This window comes from Oryctolagus cuniculus, chromosome X, assembly GCF_964237555.1.
Source record: "Oryctolagus cuniculus chromosome X, mOryCun1.1, whole genome shotgun sequence".
Classification (NCBI taxonomy): Eukaryota; Metazoa; Chordata; class Mammalia; order Lagomorpha; family Leporidae; genus Oryctolagus; species Oryctolagus cuniculus.
The window spans coordinates 65,001,959-65,029,347 of NC_091453.1; the positions used below are offsets into that span (position 1 = coordinate 65,001,959).

Sequence of the window (27,389 nt, forward strand, 5' to 3'; positions counted from 1 at the left end):
TATACAGATGCCACAGTAATCTCTGAGTTGCCCTCCAAATCTGACATGCTTTTGTTGAGTTCTTTCAAGTTTTTAGAAAATACTTAACTTTTCCTTAACCTTTAGAAATAAATTATCTTAAAATATATGACCAAATGGAAGCTATTTTCACATCTCATGCAATCTCTGAGCCAGTGAGAATTAAAAAAAAAAACTTTTTAGCAACTTGTGATGTGTCTACTTTCATGAATATAAATGAAGTAGCACAATGTTAATTTTTGTTATTATATTACTAGGATTCCAGTTTTCCAGTGAACACCATTTCCTTGTTTTGTAAGATAAAATTATTTTGAATTCTGTGTATGATTCACTTACTGTAGAACTTATTCTAAGCAATAGCCATATATTTCTGTAACAATAGTTTTTAAAACTCGGTCTACATCCATAATATTCTCTTTACATTCTTTAAGTGATATTTTAGTTAAGAAACAAGCAATACTTGAACATCTTGCTATCTGTCTCCCTCTCTAATTCTGCTTTTCACATAAATGACATAAATCTTAAAAAAAAACCAGAATGTTATAAATCAATACTTCCAGTAATAATTGTAAAATTTATATTAATTTTGCTTCTTTCAAAAAAGTATATTCAGTCAAATAGACTCTCTAAATATCCAAGGCTAGCATTGGTTAAAGTTGGCTCAGGTTAATGTGCTTACTACTTCACCAAATAAGAAGTTTAACAAAAAGTATTTCATCATTCAAAATCAACTAATTGCAAAAGATACTAGTAATGGGAGACATTTTGTCAGGACTTCAATATAAAGTGAGGTATAGTTTTGTGAGGAAAAAAATTTTGATGTTATAATTGGGCATATCCCAGCATACATTTCTTTTTAAAGAGATTGGGTTGACAGACAATTGTGTATTCTAAATATAATGAGAATAGTAAGTAAGGAACTTGCAAAGATTTTCATTTGTATCCTTATACTTGTAGTTTGTTGTTCTTGCCCTATTTTTTTATAAGAACACTTGGCATCCCTTTTCCCCTTTAGTATAATTAAGACCTACCCATGCTTCAGGTAAGAGTTCTAAGTATATTTCTTTTTTTTTATGATGTAAGAAAATTCCCATTTTAATTTGAATTAGTTTTAAACGGATTCAATGTGCTTTGTAGATACACTTCTATGAGCATAATAATATTCTTTCCTCCCTCCCTCCCTTCCCCTCCTTTTCTTCATCCCACCTTTCATCCTTCTCCCTTTCTTTCATTTTTAGTTTTTGAGATAACATATTTTAAATTTACATTACTATAAAAAGGCTTAATACTTACCCAAATAAGAAGTTTAACAAGAAGCAAAAAGACCCCAATTTATTGGGAATATAGCTATATGACTATAAACAACAATTGAATGCAAAAATGAGCAATTCACCCATAGAAAATTTAAAGTAATCATAGATCACTAAAACTATAATAGTATAACATTGTAAATCATTGATTTCACAAAGGTATAAAACAAAGTTTTACAAAACTTTATTTCTTGATCTTACAGACTGTATCGGGACACTGCCAGTACCCTAGTTTGATCCCATTGTATGATTAATTGATAAGTTCTCTGTAAGAAAAGGCAGAATTTCACTGTTCCATCTCCAGCACCAAGACAAATTCCTAGCACCTGTTATACCCAGTAACTTTTGAGTTGAATGAATGAATGAATGAAGATTAAAGACTGATTACAGCCTTTTTGTACTTTTCTTTTCACCTTCCATTTAGGAAAGCTGATAAAAGCATAAATGATCATAGCACTGAGTTTAATGAGATGATTACATATCAAAGTACTGTATGAACTTTGAGAAAAGAAACAAGGCATTGAGGAGGCAGATGAAATCATGGTATATGGAACATATAACCAAATGTATACCTACTTTCAGCTACATCTTATTTTTCATTTTTGTTTAATTTGCTTTTCCTGAGATCCACATCGCTTATTCTTTCCTCATTGTATTATCCAGTAATTCTGTTTACATAATTCAGATGGATGTAGATATGTATAGCAGTGTTTTTTTTTTCCCCGTACCTTCTCTTTAAACTCTAATACTGCACTATTCTTTTGACTGTTTTTAGAAACACTGAATGCTCTTTCTGAATAGCTTTCTGTTCTTTGCAGCTGTGCTGACCAGGTAAAACTCCTGTTAGAGTTGTGTCATACTATACTTAGTAATATAGTATTTGACCTTAAGGTTGCATAGGGATAATCTGAGACCAGATGTCTCTCTAAACAATAGTACTAATTTAGTTATTTCATCTAGTGTTCCATGTGTACTTCAGCTGTCCCACTTAATAGATTTTCTGATGTCAGGAAAATTATGCCTTTCCCAGATACTTAGAAGTTAGTGATGAATATTAGATCAGGTGTGAGGTAGCTGACTCTTCATACCATTTGCCATTGCTGAAGTTCTGATTTTAGAAATCCCATTTGCAGAATAGCACTGATCGTATTCTAGATATTTAACCTATCACAACTCCCATACTTAGTTGTAATTAGGATATAGGTGAATAAAACATGGACCCTGCCTTTATGTACAAAGAGACTACAGAGTGCAGGCCCTTAAGTCAGATGGACTGGATTTGGATACTGTCTTTGCTACTTTCTAGCTGCGTGAACTTGAGCAACCTAACTTCCGTGTGCCACAGTTTCTTTAGAAAGTGGGGTGATTGACATCACCTAATTCATAGGGTTATTAAGAATATTAACTGAATAGATAAACCTCATAGAAATATTTGTCATGCATAGCATGAGTTCAACATGTTAACTACTAGCAGTTATTAATGCACTTGGAGATCTTAAAATCTGGTAGAGGGAGACATATTGTGAAGATCTTTCTATGCTATCCAAATAAGTTTGGACTGCTATCAGTGGTAGTTTGAAACAAGATTACATTTGCTGCTTTTAAATTAGCAATTCTGGCAGTGATTTGGAAGAAGCACTGTGATAGCAAGAAGTTCTTTACTTCCTAAATCAGATATTATGTATGTTTTTCAACTGCCTACACTGTCCATGTGTATAGAATACTTCCATCATCCACCCATCCATTAAACCATTCAGGCAACAAGTGTTAGTTGTTTTCTGGGTGTCACGTATAGGAGATACAGCAAGGAGAACAAGACAGGGTCTTTGTTCTCATAGAGCTTGTAGTCTACAGGACATTTCAGAGGAAAGAAGAAAAGTGTACACTGAGAGCTGTTCAGTATGCAGATCTAACTGTCCCTCTCTGTCTCTCTATTTAAAAAGCCACAATGGCTTTATATCACCTTATAGTAAAGCTTTAAGACCCTTGTACACGACAGGTGAGACTCTTCAATCTGACCTCTTCTTGCTTCTCTAGGTCATCCTTTACCCATTTTATCATTAAATAATACTGAACTATTCTTGGGCATTTGTACCTACTCTTCTCTTACTTGCCCCTGTCCCTGTGAAAATGCTGTTTTTCTATGTAAGATGTTCTTTTTTGCTTACTTAACTGTTTTTGATCCTCATTTTAAGATTACCTTTTTAAATTTTAATTAATATGTAATACTTGTATATTTTCATAGGGCACACAGCACAATATTTTAACACATAGACACAACATATACTGATCTAGCCAGGCAGCTAGACATTTCATTTCCTTATTGTTTTTGAAGTCCTCCTGTTCTTTGTATAATATATTATTGTGAACTATAGTCACCACACTTTAGAACTTATTACTTCTAACTGGGTTTTATACCCTTCATCCAGCCTCACTTTATTCCCCTCTCCCCTGCTTCCCCAACTTTAGTAATCACTATTCTAACTTCAGATTGACTATTTTTTCCAATTTCCTCATATAAGACTATGTAGTTAAAATAAAAGACTATGCAATGTTTGTCTTTTGATCTTTTAGAAGCAGGGAATACATTGCTTTCTCCAAAGAGCATTCCCTGATACTCCTCTCCACTCTAAGCTGTTGGGTACCTCCTGTTCCTATTGTGTAATGCTGTATACTTAACTCCTATCACTACATTTCAAATTTTGCCATTCTTTTACAAGTGCCTGTATCTGATTCTTCATCACACTGTGAGCACTTTTAGGGCAAGACACTTTATCTTAACTGTTAGAGCAGTACTCATCACAAAGTTGTTATACCATACATTTATGTTGCACAAGTGAGCTATTAACTTGCTAGCAGTCCATTGTCTTATTATATATGGTAAGAGTTAAAGGCAGTGCCAGTGAAGATGAGAAAAAGATACTGATTTCAATAAATATTTGTAACATAGAATAAAAATGTAATAGTAGATTAAGTGTGGAAAGAGAGATTTGAGGCACGGAAACTGTAACTGCTAGTTATGCCATTCTCTAAAATAGAAATTCCAGGGGGTGGAAGCAGGTGAAGAGCCATGGGTAAATTCACTCTGAGGCATGCTAGTTTTTAAAAGGGCTTGATTAATAATGCTGTATCGTCCACTTGCAATTTGAAAAGAGCGGGTTTCAAGTATCCCAAGTCCCCTCCTCCCACACATATACAAACAAATAGTAAACTATGGGTGGTGATGAATGTGTTACTTTGACTGCGGTAATCATTACATAGTGTAAACCTATATCAAATCATCACATTGTACTCCTTAAATACATATAATTTTTCTTTGTCATTAGACATTTTGTAAAAGGCTTGGGCTATATCCAGAATTATAAGGATTATTTACAAAGTTTATGAAAAAATTAAAGGATTTTTATTTTGGTGCAACAATTTTTTTAGTTCCATACGTTTTTTTCACAAGATGCATTCTTCCATAGACTTTTTGAAGACACCTTGGAAATAATAGTTAAAAGTGTGGATTAGAGCTTGAGAGAGGTCAGAGCAGAAAAACAGATTTGGAGTTATCTACCTATGAATGATGTGTGAAACCATTGAATAGATTTTCATACAATAAAAATGAGTAGGAAGCATTTAGGGATGGTTTCATGAATGAGATGGCATTTGAACTCATGTGTTTGCAAAAGCACAGAAAGGCACAGTGAGTAGGGAGAATTATTTTATTTGCTTCAGTGATTGGTAATCTTCTAATTTCTTTGATGGTTTTTCTGTTTTAATTATTGCACAGATGGTTTCTGCTTTCTTAACCACACAATTAGCTAGTATTTCAGTTCTGAAGATCTTATGGATTGATGCCTGTTTTGATATATTTTTTTCTTCTGGGCCAAATTCCAGATATTGACTTTTTATCTTGTTAGGTATCCTCTTCCTTATTGTCATTTTACTATTTATGCCCTCATATCTTTGAACCAAGAACTGAATAACTGTTGTGATTTGTTGATTTAGAAATCTTAGTTCTCAAAATGTTCTGTCTAGCTTCAGTGATTCTCATGATCAGCTTGGTCATTTTGTCCCTGTAACTGGGAACTCCTATCATGTTCCTCCTCAATTTAGTATTTATGAGGCTCAGCAAAGCCCTCAACTAAATCCTAAATGCAGTTAATCTTTAATGGCTTCCTCAGGTTTATGTGGAAGGGGTGGGCAGGAGGATGCTTTAATGTCCCTGGCAGCACTGTTTCATTTTGTTGTTTTCCATTACTTGAATGTCATCTAATTTTTATATTAATCTTTATAGTACAAAGACCAAGACTGAGTCCCAAATCAATATTCCTTTCTTCATTGTTCTCCCAGTTAGGCCAAATGTATGACAGTAAGTCAAGTGTCTGAGGGGAAAACAAATCTTACTACTTGCTTAAACATGTCTTGGCTTGAACAGCTTTGCTTAGGCCTAGAGACTTAGTACTTCAGAGTACTAGGTGAGAGTGAGACTATCAGGTGAGTCCTATTATTATCATCTACCAGACTGAGACTGGGCATATGTGACCATCACCCCAGTATCTGCAGAAATAATATTTTCTCTGTGCCAGTATCTCTTTACTTTTTCCCACCAAGTAAAAGCATAAAGATGCAAGAGTTAACAGTGGCATGCTTGACTGTGATTCTTTTGCTGGGAATTGGGAGCTTATCAGAATCTCCAGGGGTACTTACAATTTGAAAAAGTCCCCCAGGTGTGATTCTGATTTGCTTCCTTCTCCTCCTTCTCCTCCTCTTTTGAGAATCACTGTTTCATCAGAAGCTTCAGGATAAATAGGCACACTTATTACTAGCTTATCCTTGCATAATAGAGCTCCTTAATTAACACAACTTCATATTCCTTTTTTTAGAAACCTTTTAAACATTTCCTTGAAAGTGTGTGAGTGACTGTGCAGGCTCCCGTCCACTAGTTCACTCCCCAGGTGTCCACAATAGCCAGGGCTGGGCCAGGTTGAATCTGGGGATGCAACCCAAGACTCCCACGTGGGTGACTGGAACCCATATAACTTCATCCATCACCTGTTGCCTCCTAGGTTTGCATTATCAGGAGGCTGGAGTCAGGAACTGGAACCAGGAAAGAAGCCCAGGCCCTCTGATGTAGGATGTGGGTGTCTTAACCACTAGGCTGTAGTTGAGCCCTAGGAGTTCTTTCTAATACCAGAACTTCTGAAATCAAGGTCTCCCTGACACCAAAGGTATAGTCATCATCAAAACAGCCCTGTCAGTGTTTGAAAGCCTGCACAGCAAGATCTCCACAACCCTGAGGGTAAGGATTAGTTATGTGGTTTATTTAGGTGGGAGTTCTCTGCAGATACTTACATTCAAATTAGGATGTATCTATCCTCCAAAAGTTTTACTCTCACATTTTATGGTGAAATGCTTAAATTCATGCAAAAGTTGAAAGAATTTCTAAATGAACCCATGTCTATCTACTGCTTAGATTCTACAATTAGCATTTTAATATACTTGCTTTTTCAGATATCTACCCAAATATTTATTCCTATATCCATTTAGTAGTTCATCTTTTTTAATGCATTTCTTGTTAATTTGCAGATGTTGGTAAAATTTCCCCTGAATACCTCAGCATGTATGTCATTAACTGGATTTACTATGTCTTCAGTGTTTTTCTCCAATACAAAATTTACATACAGTGAAGTTTCCAAATCTTAATAGCTGAGTTTCAATAAGTGATAGGTGCATAAAACCCAAACCCCTGTCAAGATATAAAATATTTTAAAAAAACACTCCCTTTTTTCTGCCCAAATTATTCTGTCTTCTCTTTGTGTGTGTGTGTGTGTGTATATATATATTATATGTCTTCTCTTTGTAATTCTCAGAATTACAGGTAAGAAAAAGCCTTATCAGTGCTTACAGGATAAATAGGGATCAATGTTGAGTGACAGATCAGATTTCTTCTCTCCTTTGCCTGAAGTATGTTGTTTCAAGTTGTATATGAATGTTTTAAAACAAGAGGCTGGATGAATAACTTATCTTTTCAATTTTAAAATAATTATTTTGGAAAATAGAGATGTAAATATTTTATTAAGAATTTCACAAGGAAGGAGTTCTAGACTGATGAATTGTGAGAAAGTATGGATAAAAACAGAAGTAAGGGTGAGAAAGAAATTGAAGATGAGAAAACTCACATAGAATTTAATGTCATTATGAGTAGTTTATTAAAATATGGTTAATTGGTTAAAATATATATTATATACATAGAATGTCACTAGACATCATTGTCCTGATAACAATAGTATACCATTTATTAAAAAATGCCAGCATATATTATAACCTACTTTTAAGAAAAATTAATTTCATCTCTTTTGATCTTGGTTATCAGTCACTTTTTCAGATTCTTATGCCAGGCAGATATCACTTATTTGGCTTATTTTTAGAATAATTGAACGTATTTTAATTTAGACCAATATATTTTTAAAATAGTGTCTTTCAAATTATTTGCATTTTATGAGAATAAACATTTCAGTATATTTCTGCTAAAATAATTTTGATCCCCAAAGCTGTGACAAAAGTAAATTGATATTTCCATAATAAAAAGATATAGCAAACACAGTCATTTGCATATAGTTCCTGAAATATTGCATACTGGCTTTGTCAGTGCTGGTAAGTCCATTTCAAGGATGTCGCCCTTAGTCCATTAGTTTGGATAATGAGCCCTATAAAGTACATTTATAACTTGTGGCACTGCAAGGAGATGGATTCTAATTTTCATCCTTTTATCTAGACACATTGAAAGAAGGTCAATGGAGGGTTCTATATGATTCATTGTCCCAACACATATCAGATGACAGAGACCTGATAATGTCCGTGCATAAGTGTTTCCCTTATTTGGAAACAGCACTTGAAAGAAATCTTTCTATGATCATGCTTTGAAGTAAAGTGGAAACAGATATTAAAAGAAGCTCTATCTTTTTTTTTTTCTGTTTAAAACATTATCAAACGCATGACCAAATAGCTATTCTTGAACAAAAGAGAAAGCAACACTTAACAGAAAAATAAAAAGCCTTTAGTGGCTTTTACAGTCTGTGAATGATATAACAAGGTATTTAATCAACTTTTCTCTTTTCTCAGCACTGTTAAGAAAAAGAGAGTGTGTGCGCATGCTAGCCTCTTTGCTAAACAAAGGAAAAGCTTCTATGTTTCTAAGTATAAGGAAAGCTCATAATTATCCTGTAATACTTATCCTAAATTTACTCTTAATTATTAATGTCATTTAAAATAAATATTTAAGTTATATCTCATAGTTGAAAAGACTTCAGATTAACAGGAATATATATTCTATAATTTAGTGCCAGTATGGTGTCAGAAAATTTGGAATTACAGTTTTTAAACTTTGTCTTTACAACGACTTCTTTTCAGGTTCAAAATTGGTAAGTGACTATGTTCATACCCTAAGTTATTTCTTTATTAACACAAACATTTTTGCTGTGCTTATCTTCCTTATAGATGTAAAGCAATCATTGATCAGTTTGGTCAGAGAATAATGTCTACGCATTTCCTAGTGGAAGATAGTTACCTTTCTGAGAACATGTGCTCACATGTGCAATATAGGTAAGGTACCCTTCCATCCACAAGTCAGGGGAGGGTGGGACTGAGGGAAATTCAGCTGTGGCATTTTTGTATGTTTCTGTTCTTCAAGTAACATGCAAATGTATGCCAAACCAAAGATACCTTCATTATCTTACCACTGTTTTCTTACAGAGTCTGGTTTCGGGGGAGCCTAGCATAATTTCAGCTTCTCTGCTTCAGCTGGGGTTTGTCTGTGGGTAATGCATCCTTCTTTCATGAGCCAAGAAAAGATTAAAGCAGGACTTGACTTGGTTTGGGGAGGTGACACTTTTATTCCTGATTTAAATCTTGGAAACATGCCTTCCGGTGGTTTTATAACTGTAAGTGAAACTTATCCATGGAGTCTGAGTCACTGCTTTACTATTTTGTGCGTTACAGGCAGATCTCCAGGGCAGTCCTGATTACAGATAGATCTGTACTAAAAACAGATTCAGATCAACAGGTAAATTCAGTCCTATTTTTTAAAAATAGAAGGCTGTGTATATTAAGGTGCACAACATGATGTTTTGATAGACTTGTTACATAGGAAATTGATTACTGTAGTCAAGAAAATGATCATATCTGTTTCTTCAGTTACTTTTTTTTGTGGGTGAGAACACTTAACCCATTAAGTTCTAAGTTTTCAATTCTGTGAATATTTCAGTGACATAGTATTTATTTCAGAATTAGTTAAGTGGTATATTTACTGCTCAATTTAAGTCTTTATAGGTGTTACATGTATAGCACAGTGAGAAATAATGGGCTAAGATCTCCTCTGTTAACAAATTTTATGTATATATTATGGTATTATTAACTATAATCTCCACTTTATGCATTTGATCTCCAAAACTTATTCTTCCTGCATATCTGGAAGTTTGTACCATTCAAACAACTCCCATTTCACCCAACCTCCAGCCTCTGACAACTCCCATTCTATGCTCTGCTTCAAGGAACTTGACTTTTAGAGATTCCACATATAAGTGAGTTCATGCAGTATTTTCCTTTCTCTGTCTCTGGCTTACTTCACTTAGGGTGATGTTCTCTAGGTTCATCTGTGTTGTCATAAATAAGATTTTCTTATTTTTTTAAGGCTGAATAATCTTCCACTTGAAAATTTTGAAGCGTGCATGTGCAGACGCAGAGTATCTTCTGTATCCATCCAATGATGAACACTTTAGCTTATTTCCATATCTTGGCTGCAGTGAATAATACTGCAATGGACATGGAAATGCATACGTCTCTTTGAGATGCTGATTTCATTCCTTTTGATGTATACCCATAAGCAGGATTGCTGGATCATATGGCAGTTCTCTTTTTAAATTTTTTGTGGAAACCCCATACTATTTTCCAAAATGGCTGTACCAGTTTAGCAGCCCATCAACAGTATACAACAATCCTCTTTATTCCACATCCTCGTGACTACTTGTTATCTCTTTTCTTTTTTATGATAACCATTCAAAAAATGTGAGGTGATATTAGATTGAGTCCTGTACTTCTTAATAATATTGTTGCTAATCTAATCTATATGCTGATATCTGTAAATCAGTATTGGTGAATTAAATTGTATTAGCCATAGGATTAATACTTTTTAATGCACTTTTAAAAATGCATAATTGCAATAATGTAAATGCCTTTAATTTTTTTAACTTTTATTTAATGAATATAAATTTCCAAAGTACAGCTTATGGATTACAATAGTTTCCCCCCCCCCATAACTTTCCTCCACCCACAACCCTCCCCTCTCCCGCTCCCTCTCCCATTCCATTCACATCAAGATTCATTTTCAATTCTCTTTATATACAGAAGATCAGTTTAGCATATATTAAATAAAGCTTTCAACAGTTTGCACCAACACAGAAGCACAAAGTGTAAAATACTGTTTGAGTACTAGTTATAGCATTAAATCACATTGAACAACACATTAAGGACAGAGATCCTACATGAGGAGTAAGTGCACAGTGACTCCTGTTCTGACTTAACAAATTGACACTCTTGTTTATGGCATCAGTAATCACCCTAGGCTCTTGTCATGAGTTGCCAAGGCTATGGAGGCCTTTTGAGTTCGCCAACTCTGATCTTATTTAGACAAAGTCATAGTCAAAGTGGAAGTTCTCTCCTCCCTTCAGAGAAAGGTACCTCCTTCTTTGATGACCTGTTCTTTCCACTGGGATCTCACTTGCGGAGATCTTTCATTTAGGTTTTGATGTTTGTTTTTTTTTGTTTTTTGTTTTTTTTTTTTTGCCAGAGTGTCTTGGCTTTCCATGCCTAAAATACTCTCATGGGCTCTTCAGCCAGATCCGAATGCCTTAAGGGCTGATTCTGAGGCCAGAGTGCTGTTTAGGACATCTGCCGTTATGTGAGTCTGCTGTGTATCTCGCTTCCCATGTTGGATCATTCTCTCCCTTTTTGATTCTATCAGCTAGTATTTGCAGACACTATTCTTGTTTATGTGATCCCTTTGACTCTTAGTCCTATCATTATGATCAATTGTGAACAGAAATTGATCAGAGAATACCTTTTAAAATCTTTGAGAAAAATGCTTTAGAGTAGCCAACCCTATAGCAATCATGCTAAGCCTGCCATTATTAGGCTTGGTGTGAATGAATTTCAAAGCACATTCTCAGTTCTGATATTTCCTCAATAGTATTGTTCATTTCAGTGCCGTATTCCTCCTGCTTACCCCCATTCCCATAGGAATGCCTTCATGCCTCTGATTTTTCCTCACTTTGATCACTTGAATTCTAGGAGTATACCCCATTCTCTTTTTGACCAAATTTTACAGTGCCTGATAAAATCAACTTAATAGGTGTGACTGTCAGATCTACATGCTACTACTAAAAGTAGTCTCCTCAAATATGTAAGTTGGAAGCATTGTGTTATATTAAATAAATATGTGAGGGGATAAAGTCAATTGATGACTCAATATTTTTGTTAACAAATAAACAGTATATACCAGCAGGAAAAAAAACTACCCTCAAATATATTTGTTATATGTATTAGAGTAAATGCCAGTGTTCCTTGACATATCATGGTGTTACATCTCAGTAAACCCACTGTAAGTTGAAAAAAAATCACAATCTAAAAAATCAATTATTTAATACACTTAACCTACAAAACAGGAATCTGCAGCAAACATGGGACTTGGTAGGGTACTGGTTGTTTCTTCTTGTGAATGGAAGACTGAAGTAAGCTCTGGTTTACTGCCACTGCCTAGCATTGCAAGATAGTATTATACTATGTATCACTGGCCTGGGGAAAAGTTAAAATTTAAAATATGAGTTCTATGAATATATCTTGCTTTCATGCCATTGTAAAGTTGGACAGTCCTAAATTGGCAACTATCTACTTTCCTTTAATCATTCATCAAACAATGAGTGGCTTTACCAGCCAGACAGTGAGTGTGGTAGATTCTGAAGAGACAGTGTTAAACCATGTTAGTATCTCTGCCCTCAAATAACTTCCAGTCTAGAGGATATAGATGCAGACAAATCAGCAGCAACTACACTTCGGTGTGATAATTATGAGTGTGGGTGTAGTACAGCAGCTATCCTACCACTTATCACACTGTACAGTAATTGGTGGTTGACATTTCTTTATCTCCCAGTAAACAATAACTTTTGTGAGTGGGTGAGAGTGACTGGGAGGCAGAAAAGTAAAGAGAACAGACAACTCTTTGAAATAGCTAAGCTGTGAAGAGTAAGAGAACGGATTTGGTCCCTAAAGAGGAACGTGGAGATGAACAGGTCTTTTTACTTTACAAAATTAGTATATATTTTAGCTGATGGGATGATTGATGGAGCAAGGTGCAGGCAAAGGCCCAGGAGGATGAGATTCAGAGAACAGGCAAAAGCATTGCCCTTAGATGGAATGAGAGACATGTTGAAAGAAGAGAGTGACTACAGAACCATTTGTAGATTTTCAAGTTCCAATCTGATAGATTCCTTTTACTCTTCAAATTATAATTTGAGATCATCTGCTGAGAATGGAGATGTACAAGTGAGATTGGTTCAAAGTTCAAGGAAATTGTAAACTAATCACTGTGAGTAGTTGGAGAATTATCTATCTTATGATCAGATTGCTGGGCAGGGTTAATGGCCCAGTTTAGTCTGAAAGTCATAAGTCTACAGTAGCCTTAACCTGCCCTTATCCTTCTAGCTCTTTCATTCTCTTATTCCCACCTCATTCACCAAGAGATCTACAACTACTTTTCCACCTCGGTTTTCTTTCCAGTTTATCATTTACTTTTTGTCCTCTTCCTTTTCCTTACCCTAAACCCCATGGAAGATCCTTCAAACTGCCTTTTCTCCAAGCCCTCTATTCCCATGATGCCATGTCCTCATACTGCACCCACAGAGGAGATCCCATCCCCGAATCTGGCTATAATCTGCACCTGGATCACTGATGGCTGCGAAGCAAAACCACACTAGCAGACAGCCAGCCTGCCACAAAGTCATGGACACTAACCTCACTTGGATCCTCAGCACTCTCCACCAATCAATTTTTCTACCACCTTATTCAGCTTCCTCTTCCTTTCTCCCTCAGTGCCTAGTCCAAATCTTCACTATTTTACTCATTCCCTGCCCCTCACACCCACCCTGATTCACTGAAAAAATGAGACCACCGCCACGCACAATGACCCTTGACTTTCTGCCCTACCACTCACAATGTGTGTACATCAGCCCAAGGACAAATGGAGGGGCACCACCCACCTTGTTTTAAGCGAACCCCTCTCATAAGCATGTTTGACATACACACACTACCCTTTATTACCTGTTTGCTCTCCGGAATCTTTAGCATCTTGCCACAACTGTAATGTTCCTTTCCACCTGTGTATGTATACTAGCATTTTCTATGCAAAAATAAGCAGAAAAATGTTCCCATCTCTACTTAGTATGTGATTCCTTTCCTCCTTTCAGCATTTTGAAGACAGTACCTATACTTGTTGCCTCCAACTCCTTCCCTGCTATTCATTTCTAAACCACATCAACCTGACTGCTACCCTCATATTCATACAGTTACTCTTGCTAAAGTTCATTATTAAGTTCATAGTAGTCAGACTCAATGGACTTTTTCTGGTCCTGGTCTACTGGGGATTTTGTGGTACATCTGATGATTATTTTATTCGCTTTCTTTTGAAACTGTACTCTTTTGGCATCCATGACACTGTGTTTTCCTGATTCCCTTCATAATTCTGGTTGTTCGTTCTTTGCTTGTTTTGTGAGTTCTTCTTCCTCTGCCTTGACCTGAAGTTTTGGGAGTCCCCAGATTTCTCACTTCAGTCCACAGTATGTCTCACTCTGTATACATTAACTAAATGACTCTGTTTTCAAGTAGTTTCAAGTTTTGCATAGTTCTTGACATAAATCTCCTAGACGTATCTGACCCAGGTGCCAAACTTCCTGCTGAACATCTATCAGATGGAACATACTCAGAACTGAACTCACCATCTACCCTCACAAAACATCTTATCCAGCACTCCCAACCTCAATGAACAGGGCTGACTTCCTTTTAAACAACAACTTCTTCATTCCTTCTCTGACATCTCCTGAGTCTTCAGGTCCTGCCAATGCATTTCCTCAAAGTTGCATCATTCTGCTTTTCCTCTCAGTCCTTATTCTTTCTATTCCATTTATGGGACTCATCCTGTCTGCCTTCTAACTGGTTGCCCTACTCCTCTTACCTCCTTCAAACTCCACCCAGTTATCAGAGTGATCCATCTAAAGTGTACATCCAGCCTGCCTTTGTTTCCTATGGGGAGTTTTTTCTTCTCACACTCTCCCTGTCACTCTTAGACTCTTTTAATTTTTAAAACATAGTTTTAAATAAGCCTAAGTGTCCAACTCCATTGCTTGTTTCCTTAGGTGCTTCTTTGATTAATGATAAAACTTGTTCTCAAAGAAAAAAAACAGTATATCATCACAAAAATTAAAAGAAAAATAAGAAACAAAGCAGGAGAAAGAGTGGAAGTGAGGGAGGGTGGGAGGATGGTGTGGGAAGTGTCATTATGTACTTAAAACTGTATGTATGAGATACATAAAATTTGTAACATTTATATAAAGAAAAATTTTAAATAAAAACTCTCACATAAAAAAAAAGATAGGATGATGAGACTTAGACAAGAAAAGAATAAGTTCAGGTAAATATTATGGAGTTGGTATTAGAGGTATGAGACAGTTTTCTTTCTTAAAGATTTATTTTATTTATTTGAAAGACAGAGTTACAGACAGAGTGGAGACAGAGAGAAAGATCTTCCATTCCCTGTTTCACTCCCCAAATGGCCACAACAGCTGGAGCCAAGCCAATCGGAAGCCAGGAGCTTCTTAAGACTGGGTCTGCCATGTTGGTGCAGGAGCTTCTTCTGGGTCTCCCACATTGGGCAATCCTCTGCCGCTTTCCCAGGTGCATTAGCAGGGAGCTGGATCAGAAATGAGGCAGTGGATACAAGAACCAGTCTCCATGTGGGATGCCAGCACTGCCGGCTGTGCCACAGCACTGGCCCTGAGCTAATTTTCTTTTAATGACATTTATAATCTCAGTGATGTCTGAAACAGATTTCAAGTAAAGCAGGAAATCTGGTGACAGGTTACTGATAGCTAAAAAATGATAGCTGTAAGAATCGCAAAAGCTCTTAAATGTTGGTGTAAAATAATGGTCATGTTTTCAGTCCGTGGCATTCAATGTCTTAGTAGTGCTTTTCTGTTTAATGCTGAAGTGCAGCATTTTTCACCATGAACATGGCAAAGAGGGTTTAGAGAAAGGTGAACTTAGTTTTTCAGGCATCTTGAACCCCAACAAATAGAGTGGTAGTGATTATCAAAATAATTTCTATTTTTAGAACATATTATAGGCATTTCTTCTGTGGGTTATCAGTTTAACTTTCCCAGAATTAAAGCATAACACTTACAAGGAAAAGTACAAATGGGCCTTTCCCTATATGAGAGGATATAATTTCTTCAGAATGGAGAACAGACTGAGGATTAATGCTAGAAATTTAGACTACAGACAAGTATTAACCGGAGGGTCATTTAAAGTCTTTTAAATATAAGGCCATATAGTTTGTCAGTGGTGACTAGGATATAATACTGCATATCAACTAACAGTATTCAGTAATAATTTTGTTATATGATTATGAATTTCTGGTTTTATTCATTGAGTCCTTGAATTAATTTGAAATCATTCATTTAAGGATATTTTAGTTTTATATTTACTTTGACCTCTTGTTTCAATATCTTTGTGATTAGTAACATCTTTAATTTTTAGGGCTCTATAACTATTTTTAGTCATTATGAATAATCAGACTGATTTAATATGATATGACTTCATACAATGAAATCCATATATTCCAGAGCTAACAAGTCATAATTTCATCCTTTGAAATATTAAGTAAATGATTTAATAAATGTTAAAATGCTTGAAATATTTATGATAATTATATGAACATGACATATAAATAATGCAGAAATTGGATATCAGGACACATGTGCATGTTATGTGTTTCAAAATTCTTTCAAAATTAAATTCTTAGAAGCCAGATTTTTTTTCACACACCAAGGGATGTTTGAAAAAAGATACTCAATTTGGAAGTTAGCATTCTGGTGATAAAGAATGAAAAGCAGATCTAACAGCTATGTCTGATATTTTGTTTCTGTTTTTAGATTTCCATTTTGACAGTGCCAGCAGAGGAACCAGGAACTTCTGCTGTTCGGGTCATTGAGTTGTGTTCTTCAACGATGACGTGCATGAAAGGCACCTGTAAGCAGAGTAGACTCTGGTTGTTTGTTTTCTATGTTTATTTAGAATCTGAAGGGGGCAGCTATTACATTTTTCAAGGTTGGATTTATGGAGATTTTCCCATATAGAGGTTTATACCTGCTTCTTCCTACAAATGTATGGTCATTAATAAGTCATCCCATGCCTTCTCTTGCCTCCAAACATTTCTGTGGCTAAATCTTTGCAGACTTTTTTTTAATTTCTCCAATAAAAGAATTTCTATCACTTTTCTAATTCTTCCTGCAATTTTTCTTAAGTTTGTTGGAATCCTACTTTTGCAAAACATTTTCTTTACTGCTAATTTTCTTTAACTTTTGTCTTAGTCTGTTCAGGCTGCTATAACAGAATACCTTTGATTGTGTAATTTCTGAACAATAGTAATTCATTTCTCATATTTCTGGAGGCTTGTAAATCCAAGATTATGGCACCAGCAAATTCAGCATCTGTCCCTCATAGGTGATACCTTCTGTGTGTCCCTATGTGACAGAAGTAGCAAACAAACTCTCTTAGACCTCTTTTGTAAAGGCTGAGCCCTCATGATTCAGTCACCTCTCAAAAGACCACAAGTCTTAATACTGTTACACAGGGGATTTAATTTCAGCATATGAATTGTGAGGGACGCAGATTCTGATCCTGGCACTTACCTTTGAATTCGAAATGCAATTACTGAACCTTTTTCATGTGTAGATTCTCAGTTTTTTTATGTATGTGTGAAACTAAACTTTAGGACTACTTTGTCCATTCTTTTTCTTATATGTATCTGTCTGTAATACATTGGATGTCATGCCTTCTACAATGTATTTCTCTTGGGAAAAAAAAAGTTGTTTTTTTTTTTTATTTATTTGAAAGAGTTGCAGAGAGAGAGAGATCTTGAGATCTTGACATCTTAAATCTGCTGGTTCACTCCCCAAATGTCCTCAATGGTTGGAGATGGGCCAGTCTGAAGCCAGCAGCCAGGAGCTTCTTCCAGGCTTCTTCCACTCCCACATGGGTACAGGAGCCCAAGCGCTTGGGCCATCCTCTGCTGCTTTCCCAGGTGCATTAGCAAGGAGCTGGATTGGAAGTGGAGCCAATATGGGCTGCTGGCATCACAGGCAGCAGCTTTTCCTGCTACACCACAATTCTGGCCCCCTACAGCATATTTCTTAAGGGTCTTTCAGTAAGCAGGAATCCACAAATCCACAATACACATCACTTTGTACTGTAGGCATTACAAAGAAACTGAGATACCTGATTTGAAATATTCATAATGTTATTCTTTATCTAATGTAACAAGATGGTTTATTAATGGAGTGCAGCATATAGTTAAATGATTTTTGTGGTACAGTTCCCCCCTTAGGGGACTCACACACTGAGGTTGGAAAGATAAATGCAGAAGTAGCTTTAAGAGGCAGATTGTGAAAGTCTTTCATAAGAGAGGTGCCAACAAATAGTAGATTCTAGAGATTCATAGGAGAGAAACATATCATTAGCTACCAAAAAAAATTTTTGTGTAAACTTATCTTGTTATTTAAACTGTTACAAGAATTCTGAAAATCACAAGACTGAAAAAAGAAAACTTAAATGGGAAAAGTCTGAAGCTACCACTAAAACATGAAAAACCATGGTCAGATGGAGAAAAGAGGGGAGCTTAAAGTCATCTGGATGAGTGCAGAAAACTCATTCAACATTGCTGTGATCTCAGATTTCCATTGGAAAAGTAGCTCAGGAGTCTTTTGGATAAATATTTACCATGATGGTTACTGTTATTTTCTCCTATTGCATTAGCCATTCTTTTCATGTCTTTTCATCTGTGTTAGCTTCTTAGATATAAAACTGTACTCATCATAGTTTATATTTTGTGAATTTTATGCACTGAATTCATAAATTATTTTTCTATGTGATATATTTTGCATCCTTAATCTAATAATATATTTTCAATATTGATAATTTGGAAGATATATACAAAAAATAGCAAAATTGCTATAATCTCCCTACCTGGAGATGATAAATACTCTTTGTGTAGGATTCTCTGTTCTTTTTCCTTTTTTTTTTTTTTTTTTTTTTTTGACAGGCCGAGTGGATAGTGAGAGAGAGAGACAGAGAGAAAGGTCTTCCTTTTGCCGTTGGTTCACCCTCTGATGGCTGCCACGGCTGGCGCGCTGCAGCCGGTGTACCGCGCTGATCTGAAGGCAGGAGCCAGGTGCTTCCTCCTGGTCTCCCATGGGGTGCAGGGCCCAAGCACTTGGGCCATCCTCCACTGCACTCCCTGGCCACAGCAGAGAGCTGGCCTGGAAGAGGGGCAACCGGGAAAGAATCTGGCGCCCTGACCGGGACTAGAACCCGGTGTGCCGGCGCCGCTAGGTAGAGGATTAGCCTATTAAGCCACGGCGCCGGCCTGTTCTTTTTCCTTTAACCATGCATAAGTATTTCCAGAAAAATGGAACACTGTTTTATAAATTACTTTTTTAAAAATTAATAGAACAAAAACTTTTTTTCATGTCTATAATATCATTTTTCAAGGGACAGGTATCTAGATTTTTAAGACTTTTGACATATGTCAAAGTGCCCCCACTACCCACTCCCCTGAAAGTATCTTGTGAAGTTGAACATTGTTCAATAATGTTTATTAGATATTTGTACTTCTTTCTGAATCCCTTATCCATTTCACTTATTTATTACGTTGCCTTTTTTTTTTTTTTTTGTGACAGGCAGAGTTAGAGACAGAGAGAGAGAGAGATTTATAGACAGTGAGAGAGAGAGAGAGAGAGAAAGGTCTCCCTTCTGTTGGTTCACTCTCCTAATGACCACCACGGTCGGCGCTGTGCTGATCCGAAGGCAGGAGCCAGGTGCTTCATCCCGGTCTCCCATGCAGGTGCAGGGACTCAAGCACCTGGGCCATCTTCCACTGCCTGCCCAAGCCGCAGCAGAGAGCTGGACTGGAAGAGGAGCAACAGGGATTAGTACCCAGTACGCCAACCGGGACTAGAAGCCGGGGTGCCGGCGCCGCAGGCGGAGGATTAGCCAAGTGAGCCACGGTGCCGCCCCATGTTGCCTTTTTCTTACTGACTTAAAAGAGGACTATAAATATTAAAGGCATCAGTATTTAGTCTTATGTGTTGCAAATATATTTCTCAATTCATTAAAATTTTTTAAAAATATATCCTACAAAAAAGTATAGCTAACAGGGCATTACTGTAGTTCTTGGAAATCACACAGAAATAAACAGTTTTTGATCCCATGAAGCTCTCAGTGTACTGAGGAAGAAAAAAAACAATAACAAATTAACAAACTAAAAAAAAAAAAACAGTAAAGCAAGATATTATAAACTTAATGTACACCAGTACTTTAAAAAGTTCATGGAAAAACAGAATTAAAAAGTTCACATTCTCTTTTTTTTTTCTTTTCTTTTCTTTTCTTTCTTTCTTTCTTTCTTTTTTTTTTTTTTTTTTTTTTGACAGAGTGGACAGTGAGAGAGAGAGAGACAGCAGAAAGAGAAAGCTCTTCCTTTTGCCGTTGGTTCACCCTCCAATGGCCGCCATGGCCGGCGCGCTGCGGCCGGCGCACCGCGCTGATCCGATGGCAAGAGCCAGGAGCCAGGTGCTTCTCCTGGTCTCCCATGGGGTGCAGGGCCCAAGCACCTGGGCCATCCTCCACTGCACTCCCAGGCCACAGCAGAGAGCTGGCCTGGAAGAGGGGCAACCGGGACAGAATCCGGCACCCCGACCGGGACTAGAACCCGGTGTGCCGGTGCCGCAAGGCGGAGGATTAGCCTAGTGAGCCGCAGTGCCGGCCAAAAAGTTTACATTTTCAATGAACTTTTTGATGAACTCATACAAGTAACGAGTGTTAAATGGGGAAAAGATCATTGTGGTCTAAAATGAATTAGGAGGGTTTCAGGTAATATGAGACAGTCCTAGCCTTAAGAATTGAATGTGAGAGATTTTGCAGTTTCATGTTAATTATAAAGGTAATAGATTTTCTTATGTAAGTTTTTTAATATGAGTTAATTTTTTTTTATTTTTTTTTATTTTTTGACAGGCAGAGTGGACAGTGAGAGAGAGAGACAGAGAGAAAGGTCTTCCTTTGCCGTTGGTTCACCCTCCAATGGCCACCGCGGCCGGCGCACCGCGCTGATCCGATGGCAGGAGCCAGGAGCCAGGTGCTTTTCCTGGTCTCCCATGGGGTGCAGGGCCCAAGCACTTGGGCCATCCTCCACTGCACTCCCTGGCCACAGCAGAGAGCTGGCCTGGAAGAGGGGCAACCAGGACAGAATCCGGCACCCCAACCGGGACTAGAACCCAGTGTGCCGGCGCCGCTAGGCGGAGGATTAGCCTAGTGAGCCGCGGCGCTGGCCATGAGTTAAATTTTTAAACTAATTTTATATTGTGATAGGTGAATGTATTTGTGGGTTTTTATATATCTATACATACACACATATGTGTATTTATAGGGTCATCTATACGAATAAGATTCCAAAGAGTTTATACCAAACAGCATTTACCATTTCTAAATAGTTAGAATACAGATAATTTTTAGGTTGTTTTTGTTTGTTAACTTTGAATTTCTGATTTTTCCACAACATGAATTTAAAACAGACATTTATTCCAGAAAGATGATATTAAAGACAAGTGTTATAGTGTGATCAAAATTTGGCATACTATCTCAGATGTTTGTTAAAATTTTGATTAGTTGAATTCAAGTTTCAAGTATTTAATTTCCAAGCTGCTACAATAGATAAATGTCTCAAGTGGTCATTAAATTTCACTCATGTTTCTTCCTCCTTTATTTCTATTAAATCTTCCTACCACATTACATACTTCCTGAAATTTAATGTGCTTTTCCAAATTGTCCTGCAAGATACTAATCAGTGACCGATTTTAAGTAAGCCAGCCTTTCTCATGTGACTTTTTTTTTAAAGATTTATTTTAATGACAGAGTCGCAAAGAGAGATAGAGTCAGAGAAAGACAGATGTCTTCCATCTGCTGGTTTACTGCTCAAATGGTTGCAATGGCCAGAGCCAAGCCGATCCGAAGTCAGGAGCCAGGAGCTTCTAACGGGTCTCCCATGCAGGTACAGGGGCCCAAGGACTTCGACCATCCTCTGCTGCTTTCCCAGGCACATTAGCAGGGCGCTAGATCAGAAGTGGAGCAGCCAGGACTCAAACCGTCACCCATGTGGGATACCAGCGCTTCAGGCCAGGACTTTAACCCGCTGCGCCACAGTGCCAGACCCTGACTCCTTTCTTATAATCAGGATCCTTCCCTCCTTCCTTCCTTCCTTCCTTCCTTCCTTCCTTCCTTCCTTCCCTCCCTCCCTCCCTCCCTCCCTTCCCTTCCCTTCCCTTCCCTTCCCTTCCCTTCCCTTCCCTTCCTTCCCTCCCTTCCCTCCCTTCCTCCCTTCCTCCCATCCTCCCTCCCTTCCTTCCTTCCTTCCTTCCTTCCTTCCTTCCTTCCTTCCTTCCTTCCTTCCTTCCTTCCTTCCTTCCTTCCTTCCTTCCTTCTTCCTCCCTTCCCTCCCTTCCTTCCCTTCCTCCCTTCCTTCCTTCCTTCCTTCCTTCCCTTCCTCCCTTCCTTCCTTCCTTCCATATATATATCCCTCATACTTTCTTCAAGTCAGCTAATTTAGAGAAGCCTTCCTACTGGTTAAAAGAGACAAAGCATATCATTTATGCTCTGTAGTTGTGCATCATGAATTGATACTGTGAGGTTCACATTCTTTTTTATATGTAATAGCATATTTATTATATACATCTCACAGATAGTTGACACTATTTGATTTCTAGTATCTTCTTAGATAGAAACACTAAGATACATTTGATATCTATATATTTTGTTTTAGTGACTTTTTCTTGTCAGTTATATTTATTCATTGAATCACTGTAAAGGGATCAAAGGACTTCCCTCACATGATTAAATCCTTCAGAGTACTATGTTGTGTGGCAAGCACTGGTGGAAGAGCATCTCTGTGATGTCCAAATGTAGGAGATTTTTTCTTGTGGATGAAGTATACCCCCTGACATCCTGTGTTAAAACAGTTCATGATGAGGCAAATTTCTTCTGTTCACACTGCATTGCACATGTGGACTGTCAGTCAGCCAGGTGAGGGGAGTCTAAGTACTCTAGGTCTTCTTTAGGCCCACTCAAAAGGAAGCTGAGATGGCCAGATCTCTTGCCCTATGTCTTCTGGTATTTATCTTCAAGATATGGTAATATTAATAGCTATCGTTGAAGAGTTGCCTGGAGCTAGGTAATAGACTAGGCACTTCGCATTCATTATTTTATTCAGTTCCTAGCATTACCTTATGAAGTAGGTGCTGTTAGCTTCATTTTATAGATTAGGAAAAGATAGTTTAGGAAGTTGATTTACATTGCTAAGATCACCTACTTTCATAAGTGGTAGAGTATGAATACAAACATAATTTCTTCTGATTCAGGACCAATATAGTCTACCGTATCCTGATGCTGAAGAAAATTTTAAAAAGAATAATAATTCAGCCCTTGTATACTTTTTTCCTGGTCATAAATTATAAACATTGTGCCAACCCCAGAACCATGGGCTTTCTTCCATAATACACTAAAGAAAGCAACATCCTAACATTCTGTAGAAGAGTCATTCAACAAATATTTATTCAGTTCCTACCACATGCAGTGTGCAGTAGATATAATTGAATTAGGGCTATTGCAAAGATTCAGTGTTTAGAAGTCACTTAACATAGTGCCTGGCAAATGGCAAACATATAAATGGTAACTATTAATAATAGTAGTAGCAGTAGTAGTAGTAGTATGTTGCTAATATACTGGGTTATAGATACTACTTATAGAAAAATATTGTTCTTTTCAGTATTACTGTGTTTTGTCTCCCCTTTATGCCTGTGCACATATTGTTTGTTAACCTCAAGTGGCCTTGCCAGCCAGTCAGATGCCTCCTCATCCTTCAAATCCTAGTTTGAATATTACCCCCATTCCTGTCTTTCCCTAACTCATTTGTGCAGTTAGGCTTTTGCTCCTTTGTTTAGGTAGAACCCTGAATTTTCCTCTAGGTTAACACTGACTCCATTTTAATAATATTGATGACTAACATGTATTAAGAAACTGAAACACAGAATATGTAAATGATTTCAATGAAGTCAGAGAACTGGTATAAGGGAGAAACTAAATTTGAACTCAGGTAATCTGACAGTAGAGCCTAGACTTTAACCACCATGTTATATTTCTTCTCAGAGCAATTGTAGCATAATTAAGTTTAAATTTCTTGTCCAATGTGAGAAACAGGGTTCTGTCCTACGTGCTTCAGCAAATACGTTATACTTAGCACTATTGGGCTAATGAAAATGAACTACTTGCAAAATCTTGTTTCATTTTTGTTTGTTTAAATGTTATTTTTATTGACAAATAATAATTGCATATATTTATGAAATACAATGTGATATTTTGATATATTTACTCAAAATTGCTGAAAGAGTAGATTTTAAATGTTTCCCCACAGAAATCAAGTTTGTGAGGTGATAGATTTTTTAATCAGCTTTATTTAATTATTTCACATTTGAAAAGTTTTATTTCTAAAGTATCATTTTCTAACTTTAAAGTTTAAAAATAAAGTTTATAAACCTTTTGCCCACTACTAGCAAATGAAAAAGAATTTAAAACACTATTTTCATACATCATGAAATTGAAACAAAGAATTACTTTAATAAGTTTTTATTTTGTTTTGTTTTGGGGATTTTTTGTGTGTATCTGATGCTGTGGGAATTGGTTTGTAGCTTGAATTTATAGGGAGTTTAATGGTATAGGTATAGTGGGAGGAATATTGGCCCAGGAGTCTACAGAATTACCTCTAGTTGTTTAACCTTGGACAAGTTTAATTTCTTAGCTTGATTTCTTTATTAGAAATTTATAATGCTTCATTAGGAAATAGTCTAAATGACTTTGAAAGATTCCATACAAATCAAATACCTTCAGAGTCTCAGATTTCTCACGTGTGTGTGGAAAAAGCCACTAGTTCTGCATACATTTGATAATGTATGCAACTAAGCAAAATGGATACAGTCCTATTTCTTTTAAAACCCTCTCCATCTCCAGCTTTCTCACATTTATTCCATGATAAAATTATCTGCCAAATCTTTGTGGTTTAATCAGTTTATCAAAACAAAAATGGCAGTATAGAGAGATGGACTGGCTTTGGTTCTCTGATCTCCATAGTAAGGTTTAAACCAGAAAGGTTGACTGAAAAAGATAAATTTGAATTTATTTTTTATATTGTGTCTTGTTCCAGAGTAAAAGAGAAGTTCATGTCCATTATTAAATCTTTTATGTGTTCTTCCTTAATAACATGCATTATTTTAAAAGTCCTATTTAATAGTTATACTAGAGTTAATGTTTGATGTAATATATAACACAATTTAAGAAATGTACTGAGATAGAAAATGACATTTTTATCATTTACTTGCTTTCATTACTTAATTAAAGTTTGGCTTGTTTTTTTTTTTCCCTTCCTCCCTTTCGTATGCTTTGTGCCTTTTCACAGACATTTAGGAGCAATTTGTAATTCCAACATTAAAGGTCTTTAATGGTGTATTTTCCTGCTGCTGCCCTAAATGAAAGCCATTGATGTCACAACTAGTTGCAAGTTGTTCTGTTCTCAGTCCGTCTTCTGAAACAGAACCAGTCTGATAATATCACAGAAGCCTTTAAACCAGCCTTTCTCTTACCTTCATATATTTTCTGTTTCAAGTCAGAAAAAAGAAAAAGAAGTGAATATACCATGTGTTTATGTATTCAAAACTGTTCCCAGCTCATTTATTTTCATTTTTGAAGCTTCTTGATTACAGGCAAATTACTTAGTTCAGAATGTTATAAAATCATTCTCTTCCCTAAGCAGTTTTATGCCTCGCTCTCTTTTAAGTGTATTGTCATTTATCCTGAACCTTTTGAATAAAGCATAGCCTGAACACAGTAGAATAGGTTTTTAAAGTTTACATAATTGTTTCTTCACAGAATAATTTAGAAACATAATTCCATTATTTCACAGGTCAAGCACCCAATACCAAAAATACTGAATTGGATTATCTGTGGTATAAGAGCCTACCTTTTAGAGAAAGGGGTTGGGAATTTGTTATTACTGATACTTCGGGAAAAAATGAATCTTCAGAAGAATCTGTTTGAATTATAGCTCTTAAGGGAAGACTTTATAGCTTTCTGTCTAAATGTTCTTTATATATGTAAGTCAGCTATTTTGTGGATTTCCTATATTTATACTATGTTAAAATGTTAATGATCATGCAGTTTTATAGAACTCAAAAAACAATGTATTTAAAATGAGTAAATTCTAAATGTATAAATTTTACATGTTGCTTAAAATGTTAATGCTAAATGGATTTTATTGTGACTTGTTTTCCCTTCAAACAATTACTAGACTTCATTCCTATTGAGTAAGTGATAGGCATGTAATTGGTATTGCCAGCTGAGTGGAACCAAGCACTTTCACTTGCTCTAAAAATTGAGGCTATAATGGTGAAGTCATGAACTAAACTCATCGTTCTTCCTGTTGGAAGAATCATTTGACAAATGTTGGCAACCACTGTAACTAATGCAGTTTTACTTGAGTAAATCAAGCATAATCAAAATAAATACCAATGAGACTTTGTAACTTATACCAATTCCTCAAAGGTGATAAAATGGAGCTTATAGAAAGTAAATGATGTGAGCTTTGGTGATTAAGTTCAGTTGTTTCCCAGAGAAACACATTTTCAAGATCTGTTATTCCATGTGCAAATTAGCTGTTGGTAGATGTACTCATTACAAATGTATGGCATTTAGAGAAAAGATGGGAATGGGATTTTATAGTAGAAATTTAAACCTTCATGCCTGTGTTGTAATCTTAATTTTATTGCTTTTCATTATAGTTTTTTTTTCAAGTTTACCAATGTATATATTCATTGGGTGCAATGTGATGTTTTGATCTATGTATACATTGTAGAAAGATTCAATCCAGCTGATCAACATATCCATCATCTCCCAATTTATCATGTTTTTTGTGGTGAGAATGTTAAAATATTTTATCCTTTTAGCAGTTTGGGAATATATATGATTATTAACTGTGGTCACCATGTAGTGCAATAGATCACTAAAACTTACTTTTCCAGTGTAACTAAATCTAGCATAGTCCATTTTCTTATTAGTCACAGCACTTTATATATAAAGATATATTTTTATTTTAAAAATGTACTGAGGGGCCAGCATTGTGGCACAGTGGGATAAGCCACAACTTAGGATGCTGTCATCCCATATTAGAGTACTTGTTCAAGTCCAGGCTGTACCACTTCTGATCCAGCTTCCTACTAATGTGCCTGGGAAGATAATGGTCCAAATGCTTTGTCTCCTGCCACTAATGTGGAGGCCTGAATGGATTCCCTGGCTCCTGGCTTCTGCCTGGCCCATCTCTGGCTGTTGCTGCCATTTGGGGAGTGAACAAGCAGATGAAAGACTTCTCCCTCTCTGTATGCCTCTCTTTCTATCTCTGTCACTCTGTCATTCAAATAAATACATAAATCTTTTTTTAAAAAATGTACTGATCTTGAAGGTATTTTCCAACTCAGATAAATTTGAGGTGAGGTAATTTAAATTTTTCACAGTTCCTCTCCTCTTAGCTAGTTAAGGTTTTAATTTATTCACTAACCATATACTAAGTAATCATTGACCAATTCTGATACTCAGTTTATCTTC

General features: G+C 36.4%; 1 protein-coding gene and 1 non-coding gene across 2 annotated transcripts in view; both read left to right on the forward strand.

Annotated features, from left to right (window-relative positions):
• CHM (CHM Rab escort protein) overlaps positions 1 to 27,389 on the forward strand; it is a 208,804-nt gene that overhangs the window by 149,117 nt on the left and 32,298 nt on the right. The window contains exons 10-12 of the mRNA XM_008272993.4: positions 8,814 to 8,918; positions 9,315 to 9,378; positions 16,571 to 16,667. Coding sequence (XP_008271215.2) covers positions 8,814 to 8,918; positions 9,315 to 9,378; positions 16,571 to 16,667 — 266 coding nt within the window. The remainder of the gene's footprint in view (positions 1 to 8,813; positions 8,919 to 9,314; positions 9,379 to 16,570; positions 16,668 to 27,389) is intronic.
• On the forward strand, positions 5,998 to 6,060 carry MIR361 (microRNA mir-361). The gene has a single exon (NR_162613.1). It is a non-coding gene; the product is annotated as a microRNA mir-361 (primary transcript).